The sequence below is a fragment of the Jaculus jaculus genome, chromosome 1 (genome assembly GCF_020740685.1).
Source record: "Jaculus jaculus isolate mJacJac1 chromosome 1, mJacJac1.mat.Y.cur, whole genome shotgun sequence".
NCBI lineage: Eukaryota > Metazoa > Chordata > Mammalia > Rodentia > Dipodidae > Jaculus > Jaculus jaculus.
In genome coordinates this window covers 272,932,407-272,958,241 of record NC_059102.1, presented here as the reverse complement: position 1 = coordinate 272,958,241, position 25,835 = coordinate 272,932,407, and the positions used below count along the sequence as shown (strand labels likewise).

At 44.8% G+C, this 25,835-nt stretch overlaps 1 protein-coding gene across 3 annotated transcripts in view; it reads left to right on the top strand.

Moving 5' to 3' along the window:
* Nucleotides 1-1,952: 1,952 nt before the first annotated feature.
* Nucleotides 1,953-25,835, top strand: part of Pdpr (pyruvate dehydrogenase phosphatase regulatory subunit) — a 44,740-nt gene continuing 20,857 nt past the window's right edge. The window contains exons 1-9 of one of the 3 annotated variants that reach the window (XM_045137980.1): nucleotides 1,953-2,108; nucleotides 6,506-6,623; nucleotides 8,716-8,849; nucleotides 15,306-15,387; nucleotides 15,482-15,645; nucleotides 16,966-17,087; nucleotides 17,785-17,902; nucleotides 18,590-18,739; nucleotides 20,894-21,086. In XM_045137980.1, coding sequence (XP_044993915.1) covers nucleotides 6,595-6,623; nucleotides 8,716-8,849; nucleotides 15,306-15,387; nucleotides 15,482-15,645; nucleotides 16,966-17,087; nucleotides 17,785-17,902; nucleotides 18,590-18,739; nucleotides 20,894-21,086 — 992 coding nt within the window. In that variant the 5' untranslated portion in view covers nucleotides 1,953-2,108; nucleotides 6,506-6,594. Of the gene's footprint in view, nucleotides 2,109-6,505; nucleotides 6,769-8,715; nucleotides 8,850-15,305; nucleotides 15,388-15,481; nucleotides 15,646-16,965; nucleotides 17,088-17,784; nucleotides 17,903-18,589; nucleotides 18,740-20,893; nucleotides 21,087-25,835 lie in introns of those variants that run through there. The other 2 variants (XM_045137979.1, XM_045137981.1) reach the window with 2 other exon arrangements.

Here is a 25,835-nt window from a genome sequence, read left to right as displayed (position 1 = left end):
CCAACCAGTGCAAATGAATGCCAGACACATGCACCACCTCGTGTACCTGACTTACATGGGTCCTGGGGACTTGAACCTGGGTCTTTTGGTTTTGCAGGCAAGTGCCTTAACCACTAAGCGATCTCTCCAGCCCCCAAGTGCACATTTAGCCATCAAAAAAGGCTCCCACTGGGTCTGGTGGCACATACCATTAATCCCAGCACTTGGGAGGCATAGGTAGGAGGATTGCTGTAAGGTCAAGGCCAGCCTGGGACTACAGTGAGTTCAGGTCAGCCTGGACTGAACCCAGTCTTAAAAATAATAAAAAAATTAAAAGAATAAAATAAAATAAGCCTAGTGGGTCTTTTCTTTTTTCAACACATATCATTAAAGCCTTAGGTAAAATATTAAAGGATTAATCTAGCAGAGGAACCCAAATATCTTGAACTTTCTTGGATCAGAAGAGCAAGGGAAGCTAGGCATGGTGGTGACAGCCTGTGATCTCAGCATTTGGGAGATGGGTAGGCAAGAGGATCAGGAGAGTTCAGTCATTTCTGGCTATATAGGTAGATTAAAGGCAGCCTCAACACGAGCCTTTGTCTCAAAAAAACAAACAAGTAAAACAAACTGGCTTAAAAAGTTTTTTTGGTTTTTTTTTTGAGGTAGAGTCTCACTCTAGCTCAGGCTGACCTGGAATTCACTATGTAGTCTCAGGGTGGCCTCGAACTCATGGTGATCCTCCTACCTCTGCCTCCCAGGTGCTGGGATTAAAGGCATGTGCCACCATGCCCGGCTTTAAAAAGTTTTTTAAAAGGGGGCTGGAAAGATGGCTTAGTGGTTAAGGGGCTTACCTGTGAAGCTTAAGGACCCAAGTTTCATACCCCAGTATCCACTTAATGCAGATGTACAAGGTGGCACATACATCTGGAGTTTGTCTGCAGTGGCTATTGGAACTGATGCGCCCCTTCTCCCTCTAACAATTTTTTTGTTTTGTTCTGTTGTTTTTCGAGGTAGGGTTTCATTCTAGCTGGAACTCACTATGTAATCTCAGGGTGGCCTTGAACTCACAGCAATCCCCGTACCTCTGCCTCCCAAGTGCGCCCCCACGCCCAGCACAAATATTTTTTTTTTAAGTTTTTAAAAAGAAGGGAAAACTGACGGGGCAGAGTTGCGTCTTCCAAAGCCACATCTCATTTAGGTAACTTGTGGCAATTCACTGGCTCTTGAGTGTGGAGTATAAGCCACGAAGGTTGTGGGGATGAATGACACCGAGTTCCGTGAGGCCTTATCTAAGGAGAAGGAATCAAGGCCGTGATCCAAGGTGTGGTGGTGGCTGCAACATTTAGATCGCCATCCATGCGAAGAAAGGTACCCCATTGGGAAAGACATTCATACCAGAGACAGTCGAGTTCTGTGAAGGGCAGAAAACTGGGGGATGAGCTAGTGGGGGTAGGAGGTGGAGGAGGGGCGACGTTCCTGCAGCTCCAGTTAATGACTCCTCTTCCTCCGAGTGGAGACGAAGTGGGGCCGGGGAGGGAGTGCGGAGCTGTCAAGTCCGCCCGGCGTGGTGGCGCTGGCCTCGAACCGGCGCGCGGGAGGCCGAGGTAGGAGGACTCGGTGAGTTCGAGGCTACACCGCGAGCTCATCCGCCTGGAAAAACAGAAGCAAGGTGAAAACCCAGGACGCGAAGCCGCCCGGCTCGGCCTCCGCGGGGGTGGCCGGGCCCGCTGTCCGAGCCGCCGTGCGCGAGCCTCGCCGCGGGAGGGCCTGGGCGACGACCCGGAGAAGCCGCCGCAGGCTCGCGGGAGGGACACTGGACGCAGGGCTCGGGGAGACAGAGTCCCCGGGCCTCGCGAGACGCAAACAAGCCCCCGCGCGGGGCGGGGCGGGGCGGGGCCGCCGCGGCGACGTCACGACGCGCGCTGCGCGCCGACAGTACCCTTGCTGCGGGCCGTAAAGCGCGGAAGGTCGCGGGCTCTGGTGGTCCCGGAGCGCTTTAGCCCTTCGTCCTCGCCTCCTCCCCATGTCCTCTGCCCTCCTCGCGGCGGGCGGTGACCCTCCGCAGCCGCGGTGCGACTCGTCGCCTCCGCCGGGGCGCTGCTGAGCGCGGAGACCGTGGGGCCTGCGAGGTAAGGAGAAGGCAGCGCCCGGGGCGGCTCTGACCTGCTCGTCCGCGCGGCCTTAGACTCCGGAGGACTGCGTCCCTCACACCCGGCCCTTCGTCCTGTGCTCTCCCGGGGTCCTCCGGGTTCTCCGAGGAGGTGCGGTTGGACTCCGGAATTCCCGTCCGGGGCGTTGTGAGGGCCTCGAGGACCGGTGCTGGCCGCCGGGGTCTGCGCGCTGGCTCTGCCGACGCCCCCCAGCTCGGTGCGGATGCTCGGGGTGGCCCGGGGACCTCGCTGCCGGCCGCTCCTCCGACCTGCGTTCGTTCATTCCCCTGCCGCAGCGCCGGCTGCGCTTCCGTTAGCTGCTCCTCCGTCTCCGCAGGTGGAACGGTGGTTTTCCCGCCTAGACGTGCGGCGCACCTGTGCCCTGGGTTCAGACGTCGCGGGACGTCACCCGGCAAAAACCTAAGCCAGGGCAGAGGGTGACTGTAGGGGATTGTGGTGTATGACACGTAGACTCGAGCCTGCAGCTTGCAAGCCCACTTTGCGGGTGCCTGGATGCACGACGTACGATGGTAGAGGGCGGGGACGAGGAGGCCGCCCCGCGGGTTCACGTTCTCAACCTCTGTGGATCAACTGGTGTGCACTTGTTGAAAAATAAGGCCCCTGACCAGCAAAGCAGAATGGCGAGGCGGAATCTGCGTTCGGTGTCCCTCGAGATTCCACTGACGCGTGGGAAATGTGTTCACACATCTGTACCAAACCAAGTCTTTCTTCTGACCAGCAACCCACCTGTGATCAATGCTGTAATTAGAGCGGTCACTTTTTTTTTTATTAAAGGAGAAACCACTTCTTTTAAAATATTTTATTATATTTACTTATAAGCAGAAAGATATACAAACGGAGAGTATGGATGTGCCAGGGACATTACCACCTGCAAATGAACACCAGATGCATATATCTGATTACTTGGGGATGTTGATTTTGCAGGCAGGTGCCTTGACAGCAAAGTCATCTCTCCAGCCCCTGCTTCTGTTTTTCTGTTTTGAAACGTGCTCTTTTTTTTTTTTTTTTTTTTTTTTTTTGGTTTTTGGTTTTTCGAGGTAGGGTCTCACTCTAGCCCAGGCTGACCAGGAATTCACTATGGAGTCTCAGGGTGGCCTCGAACTCATGGCAATCCTACCTCTGCCTTCCAAGTGTTGGGATTAAAGGCGTGCGCCACCACGCCTGGCTTTGAAACGTGCTCTTAATGCTGTTGCCCACATTGTGTTGGAACTCACTGTACTACAGGCTCACCTGGAACTCTGTTGTTTTAGTATTTTTATTTGTCAGTAGAGACTGGGGGGAGAAAATGGATATGAATGGGTGCCAGGCAAATTCCAGATGTATGAGTCACTTTGCACATGTGGCTCTTAAGTGGGTATTGGGAAATTGAACCCTGGGCCAGAAGTTTTTACAAGCCAGGGTCTTTATCATTGATCTAGCTCCTCAGTTCCCCACCTGGAACTTTTTTTTTTTTTTTTCGATGTAGGATCTCACTTTAGCCCAGGTTGAAATGGAATTCACTACGTAGTCTCAGGGTGGCCCTGAACTCACAGTGATCCACCTACCTTTGCCTTCAAGTGCTGGGATTGAAGATGTGTGCCACCACACCTGGCTTGGAACTTTAAAAAGAAATTATATTTATTTATTTTAGAGAGAGAGAGGGAAAAAATAGGCACACAAGAGCCTCTAGCCACTGCAAATGAACTCCAGACACATGTGCCACCATATGCAGTTGTCTTACGTGGGATCTGGGGAATCAAACCTGGGTCCTGAGGCTTTGCAGGCAAGCTCCTTAATCACTAAGCCATCTATCTCTCCAACCCCACTTTATGAAATGCTTACCTCAGTTTCCTAAAGTATAGAACATAAATAATATCTACCCTATATGGTTTTGATTAGATTAGTTCAATATGTAGGCAATCTTGTACAGTGTAATCATCTATCAAAAGCTTTGACCTTGCTGGGCATAGTGGCATTCACATTTAATCCCATCATTTGGGAGGCAGAGGTAGGAAAGTTGTGAGTTCAAGGCTGGCCTGAGACCACATAGTGAATTCCAGGTCAGGTAGGTTAGAGCTAGACCCTTTCTTGAAAAACCTGTCTTAATAGACCTCTCTCAGCTTTTGTGGCATGCTCCTTTCTCCATATCTGTAGCTAGGACTCTCTGGACATTCTTCTCTAGTTTGCCCCAGCATTCATTCAGTCTTGGCTTTAAATTCACTATGTAGACTAGGGTATCTCCAACTTGAGATCTTCCTCCTTTAGCCTCTGTAATGCAGGGATTACAGGGGTGTACTACTGTGCTGGCTGGCATTTCTACAAACACCAACACGTCTGTTTCTGTATTGTGTTGCCACTACCAGTCCAAGCTGTTGTGCTGTCCTGTCCTGTGGGGTTGCTGTAGTAGCATCCAAATTCTTCTTGGCTTTTCCTTTCATTCCACCGTCTACTCTTCACCATGGAGGCAGACTGAACTTTAAAAATCATACCAGATAGCTTAGTTCCCTTGGTTGACAAGATTTTAACTCTTTGTGTTAGCATTTAAGGACTGTTGAATTGGTTTCTGACTGTCTCTCCAGCTTTGTTTTAGATCATTTCTCTGTCAATAACCATCTTGTAGACACTGGCCTCTTTTCTTTTATTGGACTTATCATATTGTTCTGTCTAACCTTAGGGTCTTTGCACATGCTTGACCCTCTGCCTAAACAGTCATATAGCTGTTTCCTTCTCATTGGTAAGCACCCCCCTTGCCTTCACCCTCACTTTCCTTTTTTTTTGTTGTTGTTGTTTTTTCAAGGTAGGGTTTCGCTCTAGCCCAGGCAGACTTAGAATTCACTATGTAGTGTCAGGCTGGCCTCAAACTCTCAGCAATCTTCCTACCTCTGCCTTCCCAGTGCTGGGATTAAAGGCTTGTGCCACCACACCTGGCTTGTTTTATATTTTTATTAAAAAATTAAAATATATTTTTTATTTTATTTGTTTGAGAGAGAGAGAGAGAGAGAGAGAGAGAGAGAGAGAATGAATGAGAATATGGGTGCACCAAGGCCTCCCGCCACTGCAAATGAACTCCAGATGCATACGCCCCCTTGTGCATCTGGCTTACGTGGGTCCTGGAGAGTCGAACTGGGATCCTTTGGCTTTGCAGGAAAATGCCTTAACTGCTAAGCCAACTATCCAGCCCCTATTTTCTTAAATTTATTTTTATTTTTATTTATTTGAGAGTGACAGACAGACAAAGAGGTAGAGAGAGAGAGAGAATGGGCGCACCAGCACCACCAGGTGCTGGCACAAGCATCTGGAGTTCTATTGTAGTAGCTGAGGCCCTGGTGCGCCCATTCTCTCTCTCCCCCTCTGTCTTTCTAAAATGGTAAGGAAAAAAAATTAAAAAATTATTGTTTGAGAGAGGCAGACAGGGAGTGAGTATGGGCATGCCAAGGTCTCCTGCCACTGCAAATAAACTTCAGATACATGCCCATTTAGTGCATCTGGCTTTATGTGGATACTAGGGAACTGGACAGGGGCTGTCAGGCTTTGCAACAAGCACCAACTTATTTATTTGGTTTTTCGAGGTATGGTCTCACTAGAGCCCAGACTGACCTGGAATTCACTATGTAGTCTCAGGGTGGCCTCAAACTCATGGTGATCCTCCTACCTCTGCCTCCTAAGTGCTGGTATTAAAGGTGTGCACCACAAGTCCTGTTCCCAATTTATTCTTAAAAAATAAAAATTATTTATATATTTATTGGATTTTTTCAAGGTAGGGTTTCGCTCTAGCCTAGGCTAACCTGGAATTCACAATGTTGTCTCAAGGTGGCCTTAAACTCACGGCAATCCTCCTACCTCTGCTTCCCAAGTGCTGGGATTAAAGGTGTGTGCCTCCACGCCTAGCCTTAATTATTTTATTTTTCTTCCTTTATTTGAGAGAGAACAGGTGTGCTAGGACTTCTAGCCACTGCAAACGAACTCCTCCTGCATCTGGCTTATGTGGGTCTTGGGGAATCGAACATGGGTCCTTTGGCTTGTTAGGCAAGGGCCTTAACCACTAAGCCATTTCTCCAGCCCCTCCCAACTTATTTATTTTTGAGGTATGGTGTTACTCTAGCTCAGGCTGACCTGGAATTCACTCTGTAGTCTCAGGGTGGCCTTGAATTTATGGCAATCCTTTTACCTCTGCCTCCTGAGTGCTGGGATTAAAGGTGTGAGCCACCACTCCCGGCTCCAACTTATTCTTTATTTCTCTGTTTACATCTAGCAAACTGTCAAAAGGTCTTCAAATATTTGTCAAATGAATGGTTACTGTTTTGTTAAATATTTTTGTCACTAGTCCTATTCATTGAGTTAAATGTACTAAAATGTGTTTGGTTTTCTCTCTGTAGTTTGGAATATTGGGATCTCCTTGGTTGGTGACAGACGTGATGCTTTACCGATTGCTGTCAGTTGTTGGAAGACAAAGAACCAGCCCAGGATGGCAGAACTGGTCCTCAGCAAGAAGCAGTACGTCAGCTGCCGAGGCACATCCTATTGCCCTGCCTGCCCAGGCCCAGGTGGTCATCTGTGGGGGTGGAGTCATGGGCACATCTGTGGCCTATCATCTCTCCAAGATGGGATGGAAGGATATTGTCCTTTTGGAGCAGGGCAGGTAAAGATCAGGTTGATTGTGCTGCACTAATGGTTTAGGACTCCCTCATTCACTCTCTTTTCCCTGATAATGTCCCACATAGAGCTAATCTAAATGTTTAATAGTATGAAAGCATAAGGTGAAATCTCCTGTATTTTGTTTAGTGATGCCAATGCTCCCATTTTCTAGGGTTTAGAGAGAGAGCAAATTTCAACAAAACAAGTGGTTTTATTTGTTTGTTTGTTTGTTTGTTTTGGAGGTAGGATCTTGCTGTAGCCCAGGCTGACCTGGAATTCACTATGTAGTCTCAGGGTGGCCTTGAACTCTCAGTGATCCTCCTACTTCTGCCTCCCAAGTACTGGGGTCAAAGGTGTGCGTCACCACGCCCAGCTATCTATTTATTTGGAAGCAGAAAGAGACAGACAGAATGGGTGTGCCAGGGCCTTTAGCCACTACCAGTCAACTCCAGATGCATGCACCACCTTGTGCATCTGTCTTGATGTGGGTACTGGGAATCGAACCCAGGTTATTAGGCTTTCTAGGCAAGTGCCTTAACCACTGAGGTGTCTCTCCAGCCCCTGTGTTAATTTTTTTTTTTCACTTTTATTTATTTACTTGAGAGAGAAAGAAGTAGAGAGAGAGAAAATAGAGAATGGGCACCTCCAGCCATTGCAAACTAACTCCAGAAGCATGCGCCACTTTGTGCATCTGGCTTACATGGGTCCTGGTGAATCAAACCTGGGTCCTCAGGTTTTGCAGGCAACTGTCTTTACTGCTAAGCCATTTCTTCAGCCCCTGTGTTTTGATTTTTTTTCTTAAATATTTATTTGAGAGAGAATTCACTATGTAGTCTGAGTGGCCTCAAATTCACAGTAATACTGGGATTAAAGGCATGCGCCACCACACCCAGCTTGTAGAGGATTTGTAATGTACCTTTTCAGGAGTTCTGCTCTGGTAGAGATGGAGCTCCCACCCAGGTGAGCTTGGCACAGTGACTGTACCTCAGTTACAAAAATGACAGAAATGAAGCCAGGTATGGTGGTGCATGCCTTTAATCCCACCAACCAGCCTGGACTAGAATGAGGCCCTACCTTGGAAAAAAAAAAAAAAAAAAAAACATCAGCAAATGTCTTTTTAAAAAAAAATTTTTTTTTTTTTTTAGTCAGAGAAAGAGGGGAAGAACGAGAGAGGAGGGAGGTAGAGAATGGGTGTGCCAGGGCCTCCAGTCACTGCAAGTGAACTCCAGATGCGTGTGGGTCCTTTGGCTTTGCAGGCAAATTCCTTAACTGCTAAGCCATCCCTCTAGCCTAGCAAATGTCTTTATGTGGGTACTGGGGAATTGAGTTCAACCCAGGCCATTAGGTTTTGGAAGCAAGGGCCTTTAACTGCTGAGCCATCTCTCTAGCCCATGCTTTCTTATTTTTTGTAGCTACATAATATCTCCATTATGTAGATGAGCTACAGAATTCTAAATCAGCTTCATGTCAATGCACATGTAGCTTGTTTCCTCTACCCCACTTTTTTTTTTTTTGAGGGGGTGCATGGCTCAGGCAATTGAGTTTAGAGCCTGGATCATGATTGACAAGCACTCTACCACAGAGCCACATCTCTAGTCCTGCTATTCTTTCAGAACAACAGACAGAACTGTAATGAGGAACTTTGAGCTTGTATTCATGATGTGTGAATCTATCTAATTGAATTTTTTAAAATTTTGTTTATTTTTATTTATTTGAGAGTGACAGGCAGACAGAGAAAGAGGCACAGAGAGAGAGAGAGAGAGAATGGGCACACCAGGGCTTCCAGCCACTGCAAATGAACTCCAGACGCGTGCACCCCCTTGTGCATTTGGCTTATGTGGGTCCTGGGGAATCGAGGCTTGAAGTGGGATCCTTAGGCTTCACAGGCAAGTGCTTAACCACTAAGCCATCTCTCCAGCCCCTCTAATTGTATTTTACATCTATTTTGCAGGCTGGCTGCTGGCTCTACCAGGTTCTGTGCTGGCATTCTCAGTACTGCCAGGCACTTGAGCATCGAGCAGAAGATGGCAGACTATTCAAACAAACTCTACCATCAGTTAGAGCAAGAAACAGGGATCCAAACAGGTAAGGAGGTATTGTCTACTCTTCAAGTAGACTGCTTGTCCCACACTCTTACTGAGGATTTACTAGTGTTTTCTTGAGCACTGCATCATTCAGGTGGTTAGATTTCAAGGGTATCAGGGTCACAAGTCGTCTTTTTTTTTTTTTTTTTTTAATTTTATTCATTAGAGGCAGAGAGAAGGAGGGAAACAGAGAAAGAGAATGGGCACATCAGGGCCTCTAGCCACTGTAAACAAACTCCAGACACATGTGCCACCTTGTGCATCTGGCTTATGTGGGACCAAGAGAATTGAACCTGGGTCCTTAGGCTTTGCAGGCAAGTGCTTTAGCCACTAAGCCATCTCTCCAGCCCACAGTTTTCCTTTTTGTAAAGTAAATTAGCCTACCATTAGTTCTAGGTTATATCTGGAACCCCTTATTTAGCTTGACTTATCTTTGATGTTCCCTGTCATCAAAGAGATGGGGAGTAGTGAGTAAGTTAGGCAGAAAATGTAAGGCTCCCACCTGATGTCTGTCACCTCATTGTGTGGTGCCAGTGATGCAGTGAAAGAAGACTTGGGAGCTTCAATGATGGAGAGTTCTCTGTTAAAAGGAGGAGCAGGAGCAGGGGAAATGACTCAGTGGATAAAATGCTTCCCACCTTAATCTTAAGTACTTGAGTTCAGTCCTCAGATCCCATGTAAAAAGCTCAAAGTGGGGCTTAAAAGATAGCTCAGTGGTTAAAGGCACTTGCCTGCAAAACCTGATGACCCAGGTTCCATACCCAGTACCCATGTAAAGCCAGATGCACAAAGTGGCACATGTGTCTGGAGTTCGTTTGCAGCAGCTGGAGGCCCTGGCATATCCATTCTGTCTTCTGTTTCTCTTTGTGCTTCCAAATAAATCAGTAAATATTAAAACAAGCCAGGTGCATTGGTACACCCTTTTAAATCCAGCACTCTGGAGACAGAGGTAGGAAAATTTTTGTCAGTTTGAGTCCAGCCTGGAACTACAGAATGAGTTCCAGGTCAGCTTGGGCTAGAGTAAGACCATACCTTGAAAAAAACAAAAATAAGAAAACCAGCCAGGTATGGTGGTACACATCTTCAATCTTGGCACTCGGGAGACAGGAGGATTGCTACGAGTTCAAGGTCCCTCTGAGATTACATAGTAAATTCCAGGTCAGCCTGGGCTAGAACAAGACTCTCTCTTGAAAACCCACAAAACCAACCAAACAAAAAAAAACCTTAGGGTTGGAGAGATGGCTTAATGGCTAAGGTGCTTGCCTTCAAAGCCAAAAGACCCAGGTTCAATTTCCCAGGACCCACATAAGCCAGATGCACAAGGTGGTGCATACATCTGGGGTTCGTTTATAGTGGCTGGATGCTTGCTCTGGAGTGCCTATTAAAAAAAGGTGGGGTGGTTGAAGAGATGGCTTAGTGGTTAAGGTGCTTGCCTGTGATGCCAAAGGACCTTGGTTCAATTCCCCAGGACCCCCGTAAGCCAGATGCACAAGGTGGTGCATGCATCTGGAGTTCATTTGCAGTAGCTGGAAACCCTGGTGCACAAATTATCTCTCTCTCTCTCTGGGCCTTCTCTCAAATAAATAAAAATAAAAATCCTCAAAGCTAGGAGCTAGGAAGGTGCTCAACAGTTAAGAGCACTTGCCACTTAAGCATAAAGGTTTCTCAGGTCAGAGACCCAAATTCAACTCCCCAGAACCCAAGTAAAAAGCTGGGCATGGAGCTGGGTGTGGTGGTATGTCCCTTTAATCCCAGCACTCAGGAGGCAGAGGTAGGAGGATCGCCATGAGTTCAAGGCCACACTGAGACTCCATAGTGAATTCCAGGTCAGCCTGGGCTAGAGTGAGACTCTACCTCAGAAAACCAAAACAAGCAAACAAACAAAAAAACCTGGGCATGGAGGTTGGAGAGGTGGCTTAGCACTTAAGGCACTTGCCTGCAGTGGACCCAAATTTAATTCTCCAGTTGCACTTGGTGGAGCATGCATCTAGAGTTCATTTGTGGTGACTAGAGGCCCTGGCGTGCCCATTCTCTCTCTACCTGCCTCTCTTGTTCTTAAATAAATAAGTAAAAGCTGTACATGGCTATGTATTTCTTTATTCTCAGTCCATAGGGGGTGGAGATTGGAGAATCAGTGGAGCTCACTGACAGACATCGGCTCTGGGTTGAGGTTGACACGCCATCTCAAGGAATCACATGGATGAGCAGTAACACCACCTGGCATTCTCTTCTGGCCTACACACATACACACATGGAGTGAGCACACCTGTGTATGCACATGCGTATACTACATACCTCACATATACAAAACCCAAAGCTGTGGTGGGCTTCAGTAAGGGAGACAGGAGAATTTCCTGAAAGCTTGAGGCAAGCCCAACAAAGAAAAATAGCAGAAGTCAGGTGTGGTGGCACACACCTGTAATCTTAGCACTCGGGAGGCAGAGGTAGGAGTTAGAGACCACCCTGAGAACATCAGTGAACTCCAGGTTAGCCTGGGCTAGAGTAAAACCCTACCTTGAAAAACCAAACAAGGTTAAAAAAAATAAAATAGCAGAACTAGATCTGATCTAGAGTGAGAAACATAAGATGGGAAGATGCAGACCTGAGAGTTGTCCTCTGACCTCCACACATGTACTGTGTGACATCTGCACATTCATACTCACATGCATATGTGCATACATGCACCCACAATTTTTTTAAAGTCTGTGGGGAGCCAAGCATGAGGACACATGCCTTTAATCACAGCACTCAGGAGGCAGAGGTAGGATCATCATGAGTGGGAGGCCACCCTGAGATTACTTAGTGAGTTCCAGGTCAGCCTGAGCTAGAGTGAAACCCTACCTTGAAAAACAACAAACAACAACAAAATGTCTGGGCTCCAAAATCAAAAACAAAACAAAAAGTCCTTGCCTTCCAAGCATGAGAACCTGAGTTTGATATCCAGTACCCATGTACAATTCTGGGCATGGTAATAGTTATCTGTAATCCCAGTGCTAGGGAGGCAAAGATGGGAGGATCCTTGGGGATTGCTGATAGGCTACTCTAACCTAGTCAGTAAGCTCCATGCTAATGAGATAGCCTGTTTCAAAAGGTGACTGGCACCAGGTGTGGTGGTGTACACTTTTAATCACAGCACTTAGAAGGTTGAGAGGTAGGAGAATTGCCATGAGTTTGAGGTCAGCCTAGGGTAGAGCAAGACCCTACCTCAGCCCCACCCCACTCCTGCCACAAAAAGGTGAATGGCATTCCTGAAGATGACACCTGAAGCTATCTTCTGGCCTGGACGTGCACTCATGCGTAACCTGCACACACACGTCAGTGTAAAAGCCAAGCATGGTGGTACATGCCTTCTAGCCTAGCACTTGAGAATCTGAGATCGGAGGATCACAGTGTGTTTGAGGCCAGCCTGGGGAGAGTTAGACCCTGCCTCAAAAAACCAAAGGTAGGGCTGGAGGGATGGCTTAGAGGTTAAGGCACTAACTTGCAAAGCTAAAGGATCCATTTTCTATTTTCCAGGACCCACATAAGCCAGATGCACAAGGTGGCACATGCATCTGGAGTTCATTTGCAGTGGCTGGAGGCCCTGGCGTGCCCATTTTCTCTCTCTGTCTCCCCCTTTCTCTCTGTCTAATAAATAAAAAACAAAATACATATATTAAAAAGAAAAAAACAACTTTGAGCTGGAGAGGTGGCTTAGCCTTTAAGTTCAGGTACTTACCTGTGCAGCCTAAGGACCCAGATTTGATTTGCCAATACCCATGTAAGCCAGATGCACATGCATCTGGAGTTTTTGTGCAGTGAATAGAGGCCCTGGTGCCCCCATTCTCTCTTTCCTAAATAAATAAAAGTAAGAAAATATTTAAAAAAAATTTTTGAGGCAAGCCCAACAGACTGGCTTTTGTGTGTGTGTGTAAGAATTAGTACACTAGGGCCTCCAGCCACTGCAGTGGAACTCCAGATGCATGCACCCCTTTGTGCACATGTGCAACATTGTGTGCTTTCGTCACTGTGTATCTGTTTACATGGAACCTGAATAGTTGAACATGAGTCCTTTTTTTTTTTTCTTTTTCGAGGTAGGGTCTCACTCTGGTCCAGGCTGACCTGGAATTAACTCTGTCATCTCAGGGTGGCCTTGAACTCACGGTGATCCTCCTACCTCTGCCTCCCGAGTGCTGGGATTAAAGGTGTGCGCCACCACGCCCAGCTGAACATGAGTCTTTAGGCTTGGCAGGCAAGTGCCTTGACTGCTAAGCCATCTCTCCAGCCCTAAAAAATAAAAAATAATTAAAGGTAGGGTTAGCTGGGTGTGGTGGTGCATGCCTTTAATCCCTTAATCCTAGCACTTGGAAGGCAGAGTTAGGAGAATCATTTTGAGTCTGAGGACACCCTGAAACTAAACAGTGAATTCCAGGTCACCGTGGTCTCAAATGAGACCCTACCTCCAAAAAGCAAAAAACAAAATACGTGGTGTGTATATGTATGCACTATCATGGTAATTGTTACCATGTTACTAGTTTTGAATCATGAAAGATGAAATGGCACTGTATAATATAGATTTAATAAGAAGAATATTACATACTAATCTTCTGAAAATAGGTCATCCAAGTGGATGTCAGTGTTGGTTTTTGGGTAGTTTTTATGTATGCATGTTTGTATGTATGTGCATGTGGACTCTAGAGTACAACCTCAGGTGTCATTCTGTGGTGATGCCCTGAAATTAAGACCCTGACTCTTAGAATTGTTTAAACCAGGAATGAGCCCACTGCCTCTTGCTGAAGCAAACCCTCATCTGGTATATTGCAAAAGCAACAATATGTGAACGAGGGTCAAGGAACTTTGTCTTGAAAAAGTTCCTTAAACATTTGCTCAAATGAAGGGACTTAGGGGCAGGACTGGTGAACTCTGTTGACACAGAAAACACGCGCACACACACACACCATTTACCATTTACAGATGTTTTCACTCTGAGCCACCTATTATTTTCAACCTTGTGGACAGTTTGTTGCTTTCAATGTCTGTTACTGTCATTGGGTGGTCACCATACCTCATGCATGCACACCTTGTTCTGGGTCAAAAGCACAGTCAGGTTACTGGGGGGAGGCATAACAAGGAACATGGCTGGCTGTGGTGGCACATACATTTAATCCCAGTACTCCGGAGGCAGAGGTAGGAGGGTGACCTTGAGTTCAAGGCCACCCTGAGACTACTTAGTGAATTACAGGTCATCTTGAGCTAGAGTGAGACCCTACCTCAAAAAAGAAAAAAATCCGGGCTGGAGAGGTAGCTTGGCGGTTAAGCACTTGCCTGTGAAGCCTAAGGACCTTGGTTTGAGGCTCGATTCCCCAGGACCCACGTTAGCCAGATGCACAAGGGGGAGCATGTGTCTGGAGTTCGTTTGCAGTGGCTGGAGGACCTGGCGCACCCATTCTCTCTGCCTCTCTCTCTCTGTGTTGTTCTAAAATAAATAAGTAAAAAAAAAAAAAGAAAGAAAGAAAAGAAAAACCTGAGAATACAGAGTGAATTCCAAGTTAGCTTGGGCTAGAGTGAGACCCTACCTCAAAAAAACAAAATAAATAAATAAAATATAATGAACATATATAAAAAAAGGAGCATGGCTTAAGGTCATGTCTGTATATACAGTATTCCTTGTCAGTATTCTAGGCTGTTCAGGGGCATAAGCAATATACGGTATAGAAAACTGATTACTTTTTTGATTTTTTTTTTTTTTTTTTTTTGAGGTAGGGTCTCACTACCAGACTGATGTGGAACTTACTCTGTAGCTCCAGGTTGGCCTTGAATTTAAAGCAGTGTTCCTATCTGCCTCTTGAATGCTAGGATTAAAGTTGTGCACCACTGTGCCTTTAGATTACATTTTTTATTTTCTGAAGTAGGGTCTCACTAGAGTCAGCTCAGGCTGACCTGGAATTCACTATGTACTCTGAGTGTCCTCAAACTCATGGTGATCCTCCTGCCTCTGCTTCCTGAGTGCTAGGATTAAAGGTGTGTGCCACCACCCCCGGCTTTTAATTACTTTTAATTTTGGTTTTTAAAGGTAGGATCTTTCTCTAGCCTAGGCTGACCTGGAATTTACTATGTAGTCTCAGTCTGGCCTTGAATTGACACCTTTGCCTCCTGAAGATTAAAGGCCTACGCCGCCACGTTTTAAATTTTTGCTAGAGCTAGGTGTAGTGGTGTACACCTTTAATCCCAGTACTTGGGGAGCCAGAGATAGGAGGATCACTGTGAGTTCAAGGCCAGATTAGACTACATAGTGAATTCCAGGCCAGTTTGGGCTAGAGAAAGACTCTACCTGGAAAAACAAAAAAATTAATTTTGTTTTTTGGCTAGAAGCTTGAAATCAATTCACTCACTTACTCAGGGATATCAAGTTCTAGGATTCATGACAGATGTGACCTATAATCTAGTGGACTGCTCAGTTGGTTGATTTTTCTTACAGGTTATATAAGGACAGGTTCAATATCTCTGGCTCAAACGCAGGACCGGCTGATTTCCCTGAAGCGCATCCATTCAAGACTGAAGTATGTAAGAGGCTAGTAGCATGTGCTGACTTTATGAAACTGGCTTCTGTCAGAAAGCCCATGAATGTCATTGTCCCCTTGTGTTCTGTGGCAGTGTTATAGGCATCCCTTCTGAGATCATCTCTCCCAAGAAAGTGGCTGAACTTCAACCACTCCTCAACGTACACGACCTGGTGGGGGCCATGCATGTTCCTGAGGATGCAGTCGTGTCCTCTGCTGATGTGGCTCTTGCCTTAGCAAGTGCTGCCTCTCAGAATGGTAAGCAGGTTTTAAGCAGCTTTTTTGCATTTTCTTAACATGGATTTAAGAGGAAAAGATTATTGTAGTGTCCCACAGTAGACAGTGACAGCAGCTCAAGTTTGGAGAAAGTATCCTCATTGGAGTAGTCAGCAGCTTCTTTTTCTCTTTTTTTCTTTTTTGGTTTTTCTAGGTAGGGTGTCACTCTAGCCCAGACTGACCTGGAATTCACTAAGTAGTTTCAGAACTCATAGCAATTCTCCTACCTCTGCCCCCCATGTGCTGGGATTAAAGACATGCACCACCATGCCCAGCTTAATTTTTGACAGTGTGTGTATGTTTTGAGTGTCTCCTCCTCTCTCATTTTCTCTGATTTTTTTTTTTTCTCATATAGCACAAGCTAGCCTTGTACTCACTGTGTAATTGAGGATGATACTGAACTTGTAATCTTTGCCTCCACCTCCCAAGTGCTAGTATTATAGATGTTTACCACCATGTCTGGCTTGTGTGGTGCTAGGGATCAAATTCATGCGAAGCAAGCACTCTACCAACTTTGTTGGATCCATAGCCCCATTGTACTATATTCTTCAATATTTCCCTCAGAGCCACATTTTTTCCCCTTGTTGTAAGGAACTGCTGTTAGTATTGATTGATGCATGTCCAGCTGCTCCCCTGTCCCCCACCTTTGGACTAGAGAAGCTCCAGAATTAGAACACACCTTGGAGTATTTAGTGCACAGTTTAAATGTGTCAGAGTTGGAAATGAATGAAGGGAAGGAAGGCTTACTGATGTCTAGGGTGTTATATACTTTAATATGATTGATTTGTGATTAGAGAGCTAGAGATTGAATCCAGGGCCTTGGGCATGCCAAGCATGTGCCTGCTACTGAGCTATATCCTCAGCCCTTGATTTTTTGAGATAGGGTCTCATTGTGTAGCTCAGGTTGTCCTGGAACTCACTGTGTATCTCAACCTTAGATCCCGGAGTACTGAGATTATAGTGTTTCTCATCACACTGAGCTAGGTTTTTAAATTTTTATTATATTTAATATTTAATTTATTTGAGAGAGAAAGAGAAATAGGGAGAGAGAATGGGATGCCACCGCAAACAAACTCCAAATGCATGCATCTGCCTTACATGGGTCCTGGGAAATCTAACCTGGGTTATTTGGCTTTGCAGGCAAGCACCTTAACTGCTAAGCCATCTCTCCAGCCTGGTTTTTCCTTTTTAAATTAAAGTACTGACCTGGATTCCCCAGTATTTCTTTTGGGTGGAGAATCTGTTGCAGAGGCCTTAATTCTAGAACATTAGATGACATGCTTGCTCTTTATCTTGGAATAGGTGTTCAGATTTATGACCGGACAAGTGTTCTTCATGTATTGATCAAAAAAGGTCAAGTTACTGGTGTCGAAACAGATAAAGGACAGATTGAATGCCAATATTTTGTCAACTGTGCTGGTCAGGTAGGTTAGCAACAATACTGGGTTGCTGATTTTATTTAACTTGGATTTTTTTGTTGACCAAAGAGACATCAGGTACTACATGGTTTATTGTTTGGGCTGGGAAAGTCAAAATTGCATTCTAAATCAGAAATCTATATACTTACTCTTCAGGTAGAAGCATCTATGACTTTTCCTTCCTCCACTGGGTAATTGGTACTGTCCTGGTCAGAAGGTCACCAGAGATCAACATAAATCTGTGATGTGGGATCATTATGTGGCGTTACATTTTTAACCTAGAAAATAACAAGCAGGCTGTTTTATTATAACAGGACCATGAATCCAATTTGTAGATAGCAAACTGCTTCTATTTTTGAGGGCAGATGGATGACTTGCCTTGCACTCTGCAGTACTTTTCTCCATGTTCATTTGATGACTGGTATTTGTGGTTTGTAGTTGAGACCAGGTATTTTATTAAGAGGGCCTCCTTTGACTAGCAACTTTATCTTTCTTTGATTGAAGAATACTTTTATGGTTCAAAAAGTTGCCCCCTCCATTCCAAATACTTGAACTAAAATAAGTCAGACTGAACTGGGCTTCCTACACTTGACACTGTAGCAAGAGCACACTGAAGCCTCTTGAAATTAATCTCTGTTCAAGAGGCTGAATTTGCTCATTTGTGTTTCTGTTCCTCTTCCTACTCACAAATTGTCCATCGTAGTGGGCATACGAGCTGGGTCTGTCTTCTGAGGAGCCGGTTAGTATCCCGTTACATGCCTGTGAACACTTCTACCTTCTGACTCGCCCCTGGGAGACCCCTCTGCAGAGCAACACACCAAGTGAGGACTTGTACTTTTTTTTTACAATTTTATCTTCTTGCTAGTGTCCTGTCCTCTGAAAAGGAAGTGTTTCTATTAAGGACAAACTGCCTGAAAGTCTTTTCTTTCCTGGAGCTTGTTACAGGGAGGTGGATCCAATTTCCATTTTCCTTTGATAACTCCATAGAAAAGGATGGCCAAAATGAGTATGCCATTAAGCACTATTTTTTTATTTTGCAAGTTAACTTTAATCCCCAAGAGAGATTACTGAAAATATTGGAATGTAACTGAGTTTTTATAGAAATGTCATAGATAAACCATAGAGTGGGGTGGCTTAGTAGCTCCAAGTGCTGTAGAGAAAACATTTGATATTGTTTCAAAAAATGGATTCTGCAATTCCCCGTTTCTTGTTAGACTTTGGCTTGGCACAGTAGTTGTGGAGATGTTGGCCAAACTTTGAGACTTCTGGTAATGTTTAGGGTAATCACAGAAACCATCACCTCTGTAACTCTTGAGTGGAAAGACTGTTCCCCATGACCTCCAAATGTATTTTAAAAGGATAATATATGCATGTGTTTATTGGATGCTATTGTTAGTAAAGCCATTCATGGGAGGTTTTTTTTTCTTTATATTAAGAAGTTAGTAGCTTGCCTCTAAATCTGTTTTTCTCTTCTATTCCCCCATTCCCTTATCATTTCTCTTTCTCAGCTATTGTGGATGCTGATGGAAGAATTTATATTCGGAACTGGCAAGGTGGCATCTTGTCTGGGGGCTTTGAGAAGAATCCAAAGCCTATTTTTACTGAGGGCAAGAACCAGCTGGAAATTCAGAACCTGCGGGAAGACTGGGATCACTTTGGTGTGTGAAGATTATAACAATAATGCCTTCTGTTTGTCTAAGATACATATATACATCTTATATATGTGTGTGTGTGTATGTATATATATATATGTATGAATAGATATATATATTTATTTATTTTTTGAGGTAGGGTCTCACTCTATTGTTTCAACCCAGGCTGACCTGGAATTCACTATGTAGTCTCAGGGTGGCCTTGCATTCATGGCAGTCCTCCTACCTCTGCCTCCCAAGTGCTGGGATTAAAGGCCCACCACGCCCAGCGAAGATGTGTATATATATATATTTTTTAAAATATTTTTTGTTCATTTTTTATTTATTTATTTGAGAGTGACAGACACAGAGAGAAAGACAGATAGAGGGAGAGAGAGAGAATGGGCGCGCCAGGGCTTCCAGCCATTGCAGACGAACTCCAGATGCGTGCGCCCCCTTGTGCATCTGGCTAACGTGGGACCTGGGGAACCGAACCTAGAACCGGTGTCCTTAGGCTTCACAGGCAAGCGCTTAACCGCTAAGCCATCTCTCCAGCCCGCGAAGATGTATATTTTAAAGAATGGTTCCTTACTTATTATTATAACAACTCCCATCAGTAGTTAACAAAAGATAGTCTACTTAAAGATATAGTTACTGCCTAGCATATTCAGGGGTCTAAAGTGTTGTTTATGGATTTGACTTATTTATCTACCTGAAATTTTAAGCTAAGAGGGGATGTTCTGTAGGTTAGACTTCATATGAAATTGAAGAACTTTCTTTTTAAAATTTTTTAATTTGGTTTTTTGAGGTAGGGCCTCACTCTAGCCCAAACTGACCTGGAACTCACTCTGTAGCCCCGGGCTGGTTGGCCTCAAACTCATGGTGACCCTCCTATCTCAAGCCTCCCCAGAACTGGGACTAAAGGCATTCCTTAAAAAAAAACCAAACTTTTATTAACAATTTATATATATATATAAGTAATGTGTTTTGATCATAATCTCTTCCCATTACCTACTTTTGTTCCCCCTTCCTTTGTCTCCCTTCCACTGCATCACTTCTTTCTAGTTCCTTGAGCTTTTTATTTTATTTTTTTAAAGGTTTATTTCACATTCATATCATATTTGAACACATTGTATGGGGTGGGATGGGGCACGGTTAGAATTGTTCTTAGGTTTTATTATTATTTTATTTTTATTATTTATTTGGCAGAGAAAGAAGGAGAGGGAGGGAGGGAGGGAAAGAGAGAATGGGCATACCAGGGCCTCTAGCCACTGCAAAAGAACTCCAGATGCATGTGCCCCCTCGTGCATCTGGCTAATGTGGGTCTTGGAGAATCAAACCAGGGTCCTTTAGATTTGCAGGAAAACGCCTTAACTGCCAAGCCATCCCTCCAGCTCTCGTTGAGCTTTTTGTAGAAAGCAAAACTGTTAGTCAGGTTTAGGAATATAATGCATGCTTGCATGTAATCCCAGCACTTGGGAGGCTGAGGCAGGAAGATTTTGAAAGCAGACTATTTTGTTAATGTGGTCTTTTTAAAATTAACTTTTAAAATAATTTTAATGGTATTCATTGAATAATTAATGTCATTATATAGCTTAAACTTCAAAGGATATGATAGTCTCTGATGAATTTCTCTCTCATCCTTGATGGACTTTATGTTTTTTTAATAACTAATTGCTGCTACTTGGAGATTTGAAACTTCAAAACTATATGATGAACCTCCACCAACCAGCTCTAGCCTGCTTTCACTTGTTACTGTCCCACAGGATTAAGGCCAAAGATAGATATATTATAAAAGAGGCTATTATTTTTTAGCTTTGTCAATGTTGTAAAACTACTTTTCACAAAATGTTCCTAGTTGCCATTTTTATGCAAGCAAAACCCTTCAAAATTATTACCTGTAGTCACATGTATCACTTGCTGTTTTGTAGGTCCTTACATTTCTTAGGGGTTTTTTTTTTTTCCTTTCTTTTTTTCCCCTTAACTCTGTAACCCAAGCATTTTGCGGATGTGTTCTGTAATTCCAACAAGCTTTCTACTTCCTGATAACTGAGCCAGTGGCTCAGAAAAATCTCTCCTAAGGGATTTTCTGAAAGAAAAGGGAGTAAACAAGTATAACAGCTTGAACATTTTAAAGTTCCCTAAAGGTGAGGACTGTTTGGGTTTGTTTTGATTGCTCAGAGCCCCTGTTGAGTTCCCTCCTGCGTAGGATGCCAAAATTGGAGACTCTGGAGATTATGAAGTTGGTGAATTGCCCCGAGACCTTCACACCAGACATGAGGTGCATCATGGGCGAGTCTCCTGTAGTACAGGGCTACTTTGTCCTGGCAGGGATGAACTCTGCTGGCCTGTCGTTTGGTGGAGGAGCTGGAAAGTAAGTCTTTCTTCCATAGAGTCACTGGTGGACTCAACAGCTTGTCAGGCTTCCCTTCTCAGATCACTTGTTAATGTGTTCTATGATATAGTTAACCAGTTGCTGCTTATATACGTGTGATTTGAGAGTGGTCACCTTAAAACTAATCTCCTTGGGGGCTGGAGAGATGGTTCCATCATTAAGGAAGGCACTTACCTGTGAAGCCTAATGACCTAGGTCGGATTCCCCAGTACCCACATAAGTCAAATGCACAACGTGGTACATGCATCTGGAGTTCCTTACAGTGGCTAGAGGCCCTGGTATGCCCATTCTCTCCCTGTCTCCCTCTTTCTATCTGCCTTTCTCTCAAATAAACAAAAAATAAAAGTTTCTGAGCTGGAGAAATGGCTTAGTAAAGATGCTTGCCTGAGAAGTCTAAGGACACAGGTTTGATTCCCCAGGACCCATGTAAGCTAGAAGCACAAGGTGTGGCATGGCACACATCTGAAGTTCATTTGCAGCAGCTAAAGGCCTTGGAATGACCATATTCATTCTCCATCTCTCTTAAAAAAAAAAAAGTAAATCTTAAAAAAAAATTTCTGCTGGTCATGGTGGTGCATGCCTTTAATCCCAGCACTCAGGAGGCAGAGGTAGGAGGGTTGCTGTGAGTTTGGGGCCACCCTGAGACTACATAGTGAATTCCAAGTCAGCCTGGACTAGAGTGAGACCCTACCTTGAAAAAAAAATTTCCTTGGTTGTCTCCATATTGCAATGACAATATTGTGTGAAGTATTTTGTAAACTCACAAAAAGCTAGCCAAAGAGCCTTTGGAATACTTTTCTGTACTTTAAAAAAATACTTAGTTGAGAGAGAGAATGTGAGAATAGAGGCACGTTAGGGCCTGCTACCACGACAAACAAACTCCATATGCATGTGCCACTTTGTGTACCTGCCTTTCTGTAGGTACTGGGGAATTGAACCCAGGCTTTCAGGCTTTGTAAGCAAGTGCCTTTAGCTGCTGAGCCATCTCTCCAGCCTCTTTTGTACCTTTTGAGTTGTAACAAATGTAGGTAGGTCTTTTGAATGCCTTTAGCTTACATTCTTATTTTTGTCTGACCCCTGCCCCCCCCCCCCAGGGTCTTACTCTAGCATAGGCTGACCTGAATGCACTCAGTAGCCTCAAGATGACCTTGAATTTACGCAATTCTCCTGGTTCTCCTACCTTGGTCTCCTGAGTGCTGGGATTAAAAGACATGGAACACCGTGCCCAGGCATAAGTGTGTCTTTATTATTTTATTGAGTTTGGTTTTCAAGATAGAGTCTCTCTCTAGCCCAGGGGTGGCCTCAGACTCATACTAATCCTCCTAGCTCTTCCTCCCAAATTCTGAGATTAAAGGTGTGTACCACCACACCCAGCATTTGTTTAAACTTTATTTTGAGAGAGAGACAGAGAGAATGAGAATTGGCATGCCAGGGCCTCTAGCTACTGCAATTGAGCTCCAGATGTGTGTACTACCTTGCGAGCATGCGTCATCTTGTGTGTCTGGCTTAAGTGGGTTCTAGGGAGTCAAACCTGGGTGCATAGGCTTTGCAGGCAGCCGCCTTAACCGCTAAGCCATCTCTCTAGCTCTATTTTTTTGTCTGTTTTGATTTTTGAGGTTGGGTCTTGTTCTAGCCCTGGCTGACCTGGAGTTCACTATGTAGTCTCAGGGTAGTCTCGAACTCATGGTGATCCTCCTACCTCTGCCTCCCGAGTGCTGTGATTAAATGCATGCACCACCACATGCAGCTCTCTAGCCCTATTTTTTTTTCATTATTAGATTTTTAAATTTTTAAAATTCTTATTATAATTTTTTTTTTATTAGAGAGAATTGGTGCACCAGGGTCTCTAGCCATTGTAGTCAAACTGCATATTTGTGCACCATCTTATGGATATGTGTGACTTTGTCCCCTTGTGTCACATTTTGCGTCTTGCTTGCTTGGGACCTGGAGAATAGAAAATGAGTCCTTAGGCTTCACAGGCAAGTGTCTTAACTGCTAAGCCATCTCTCTCTTATCTGTGCCTCCCAGTGCTGGGATTAAAGGTATGTGCCACCATGCCCGGCTAAATTTTTTTATTTTTTTGAGGTAGGATCTCACTCTAACTCAGGCTGACCTGGAATTTACTGTGCAGTCTCAGGGAGCCCTTGCTCTCATGGTGATCCTCCTACCTCTGCCTGCCAAGTGCTGGGATTAAGGATGTATGCCACCACCACGGGCATTTATTTATTTATTTATTTTTGTTGTTTTTGAAGTCATTCTAGCTCAGGCTGACCCACAATTCACCCTGTAGTCTCAGGGTGGCCTTCAACTCATGGTGATCCTCTTACCCTTGCCTCCCAATTATGTGCTGGGATTAAAGGTGTGTGCCACCATGCCCAGCAGCATTTATTTTTTAAAATATGTTTGTTGGGGGCTGGAGAGATGGCTTAGCAGCTAAGGGCAGTTAAGGCACTTGCCTGCAAAACCTAAGGACCTACGTTTGATTCCCTAGTACCCATGTAGGCCAGATACATATCTGGAAATTGTTTGCAGTGGCTACAGGTGATTCATAGTCTCTTTCTCTCTCTTTCTCTCTCTGTCTCAAATAATAATAATTGAAAAAAACAGGCGTGGTGGCACATGCCTTTAATCCCAGCACTTGGGAGGCAGAAGTAAGAGGATTGCTGAGAGTTCGAGGCCACCCTGACACTACATAGTGAATTCTAGGTCACCCTGGGTAAGAGTGAGACCCAACATCAAGAAGAAAAAAAAAAAGTTTGTTGGGTTGGAGAGATGGCTTACCTGTTAAGCAGCACTTGCCTTCAAAGCCAAAGGACCCAGGTTTCATTCCCTAGTAACCACATAAAGCCAGATGCATGAGGTGGCACGTGTGTCTGGAGTCAGTTTGCAGTGACTAGATGCCCTGGCATGCTCATTCTCTCAGCCTCTTTCTCTGTCTCTTTCTTGCAAATAAATAAAATATAAAAAGTAAATGTTTACTTTGTGAAGGAGAAGAAAGAGGGGAAGAGAATAAGTACGAGTACACCAGGGCCACTTGCCACTGCAGATGAACTCTAGATGCTTGTGCCAGTTAGTGCATCTGGCTTTATTACATAGGTACTAGCCACTTGAACCCAGCTGGCAGGCTTTGCGAGCAAGTGCCTTTAACCACTGAACCATCTCCCTAGCCAAGTGTGTGAGTTCAGAAGTGGTCAAGTGTGATAAGTAAAGCAGGCAATCAACTTGTGTAATATATATTTTTAGTTAAAAATTATGTGCTAAGCCGGGCGTGGTGGCGCACGCCTTTAATCCCAGCACTCGGGAGGCAGAGGTAGGAGGATCGCCATGAGTTCGAGGCCACCCTGAGACTACAGAGTTAATTCCAGGTCAGCCTGGACCAGAGTGAGACCCTACCTTGAAACACCAAAAAAAAAAAAAATTATGTGCTAGAGCCAGGTATGGTGGTGTATGCTTTAATCCGAGCACTCATTAGGCAGAGGTAGGAGGATTGCTGTGAGTTCAAGGCCAGCCTGAGATTACGTAGTCAATTTCAGGCCACCTTAGGCTAGAGTGAGACCATACCTCAAAAAACCGAAATATATTTTCCAATAAAATTCAGTCACAAATGGGCTGGAGAGATGGCTTAGTGGTTAAGGTGTTTGCCTGCAAAATCAAAGGACCTTGATTCAATTCCCCAGGACCCATTTAAGCCAGATGCACAAAAGGGTGCATGCATCTGGAGTTTGTTTGCAGTGGCTGGAGGCCCTGGTGTGCCCATTCTCTCTGCCTCATTCTCTCTCTCAAATAAATAAAAATAAGGTTTAAAAAAGAAAAATCAGGGCTGGAGAGATGGCTTAGCGGTTAAACGCTTGCCTGTGAAGCCTAAGGACCCCGGTTCGAGGCTCAGTTCCCCCGGGTCCCACGTTAGCCAGATGCATAAGGGGGAGCACGCGTCTGGAGTTCGTTTGCAGAGGCTGGAGGCCCTGGCGCTCCCATTCGCTCTCTCTCCCTCTATCTGTCCTTCTCTCTGTGTCTGTCACTCTCAAATAAATAAATAAATAAAAATAAAAAAAAAAAAGAAAAAGAAAAATCAGTCACAAAGAGCCGGGCGTCAGGTCAGCCTGAGCTAGAGTGAGACCCTACCTCAAAACAAAACAAAACAAAACAAAGTCACAGGGCTGGAGAGATGACTTAATGGTTAAGGGTCTGTGAAGCCTAAGGACTCAGGTTCAGTTCTCCAGGTCCCACATAAGCCAGATGCACACAGTGGCACGTGCATCTGGAGTTCATTTGCAGAGGCTAGAGGCCCTGGTATGTCCATTCTCATTTACTCTCCCCCGCCCCCCCCCCCCCGGTGTCTCAAATAAATGAAAATAAGATATTTTAAAAAATCAGTCACAGAAGGTTGAAATATTCTATGATCCCATTCAAGTGAGGTACTTAAACTAGCCATAGAGATTGAAGATGAACTACTGGTTGCTAGAGGAGGAGAATTTGAGTTTTGCAAGATGAAAAGAGTTTTGGAGATGGGTGGTAGTGATGGTGATGGTTATACAGTGGTGTTAATGCACTTAATGCCACTGGACCACACGCTTAAAAATAGTTGAGTATGGTAATGCAAGCTATCTTGCCAGCACTTGGGAGGTAGAGGCAGAAGGATCAGGAGTTCAGGGTCATTTTCAGCTACATAGTACATTTGAAGCCAGATTGGGCTACGTGAAAACATTTTAGCAAAGGAAAGGAAAAACA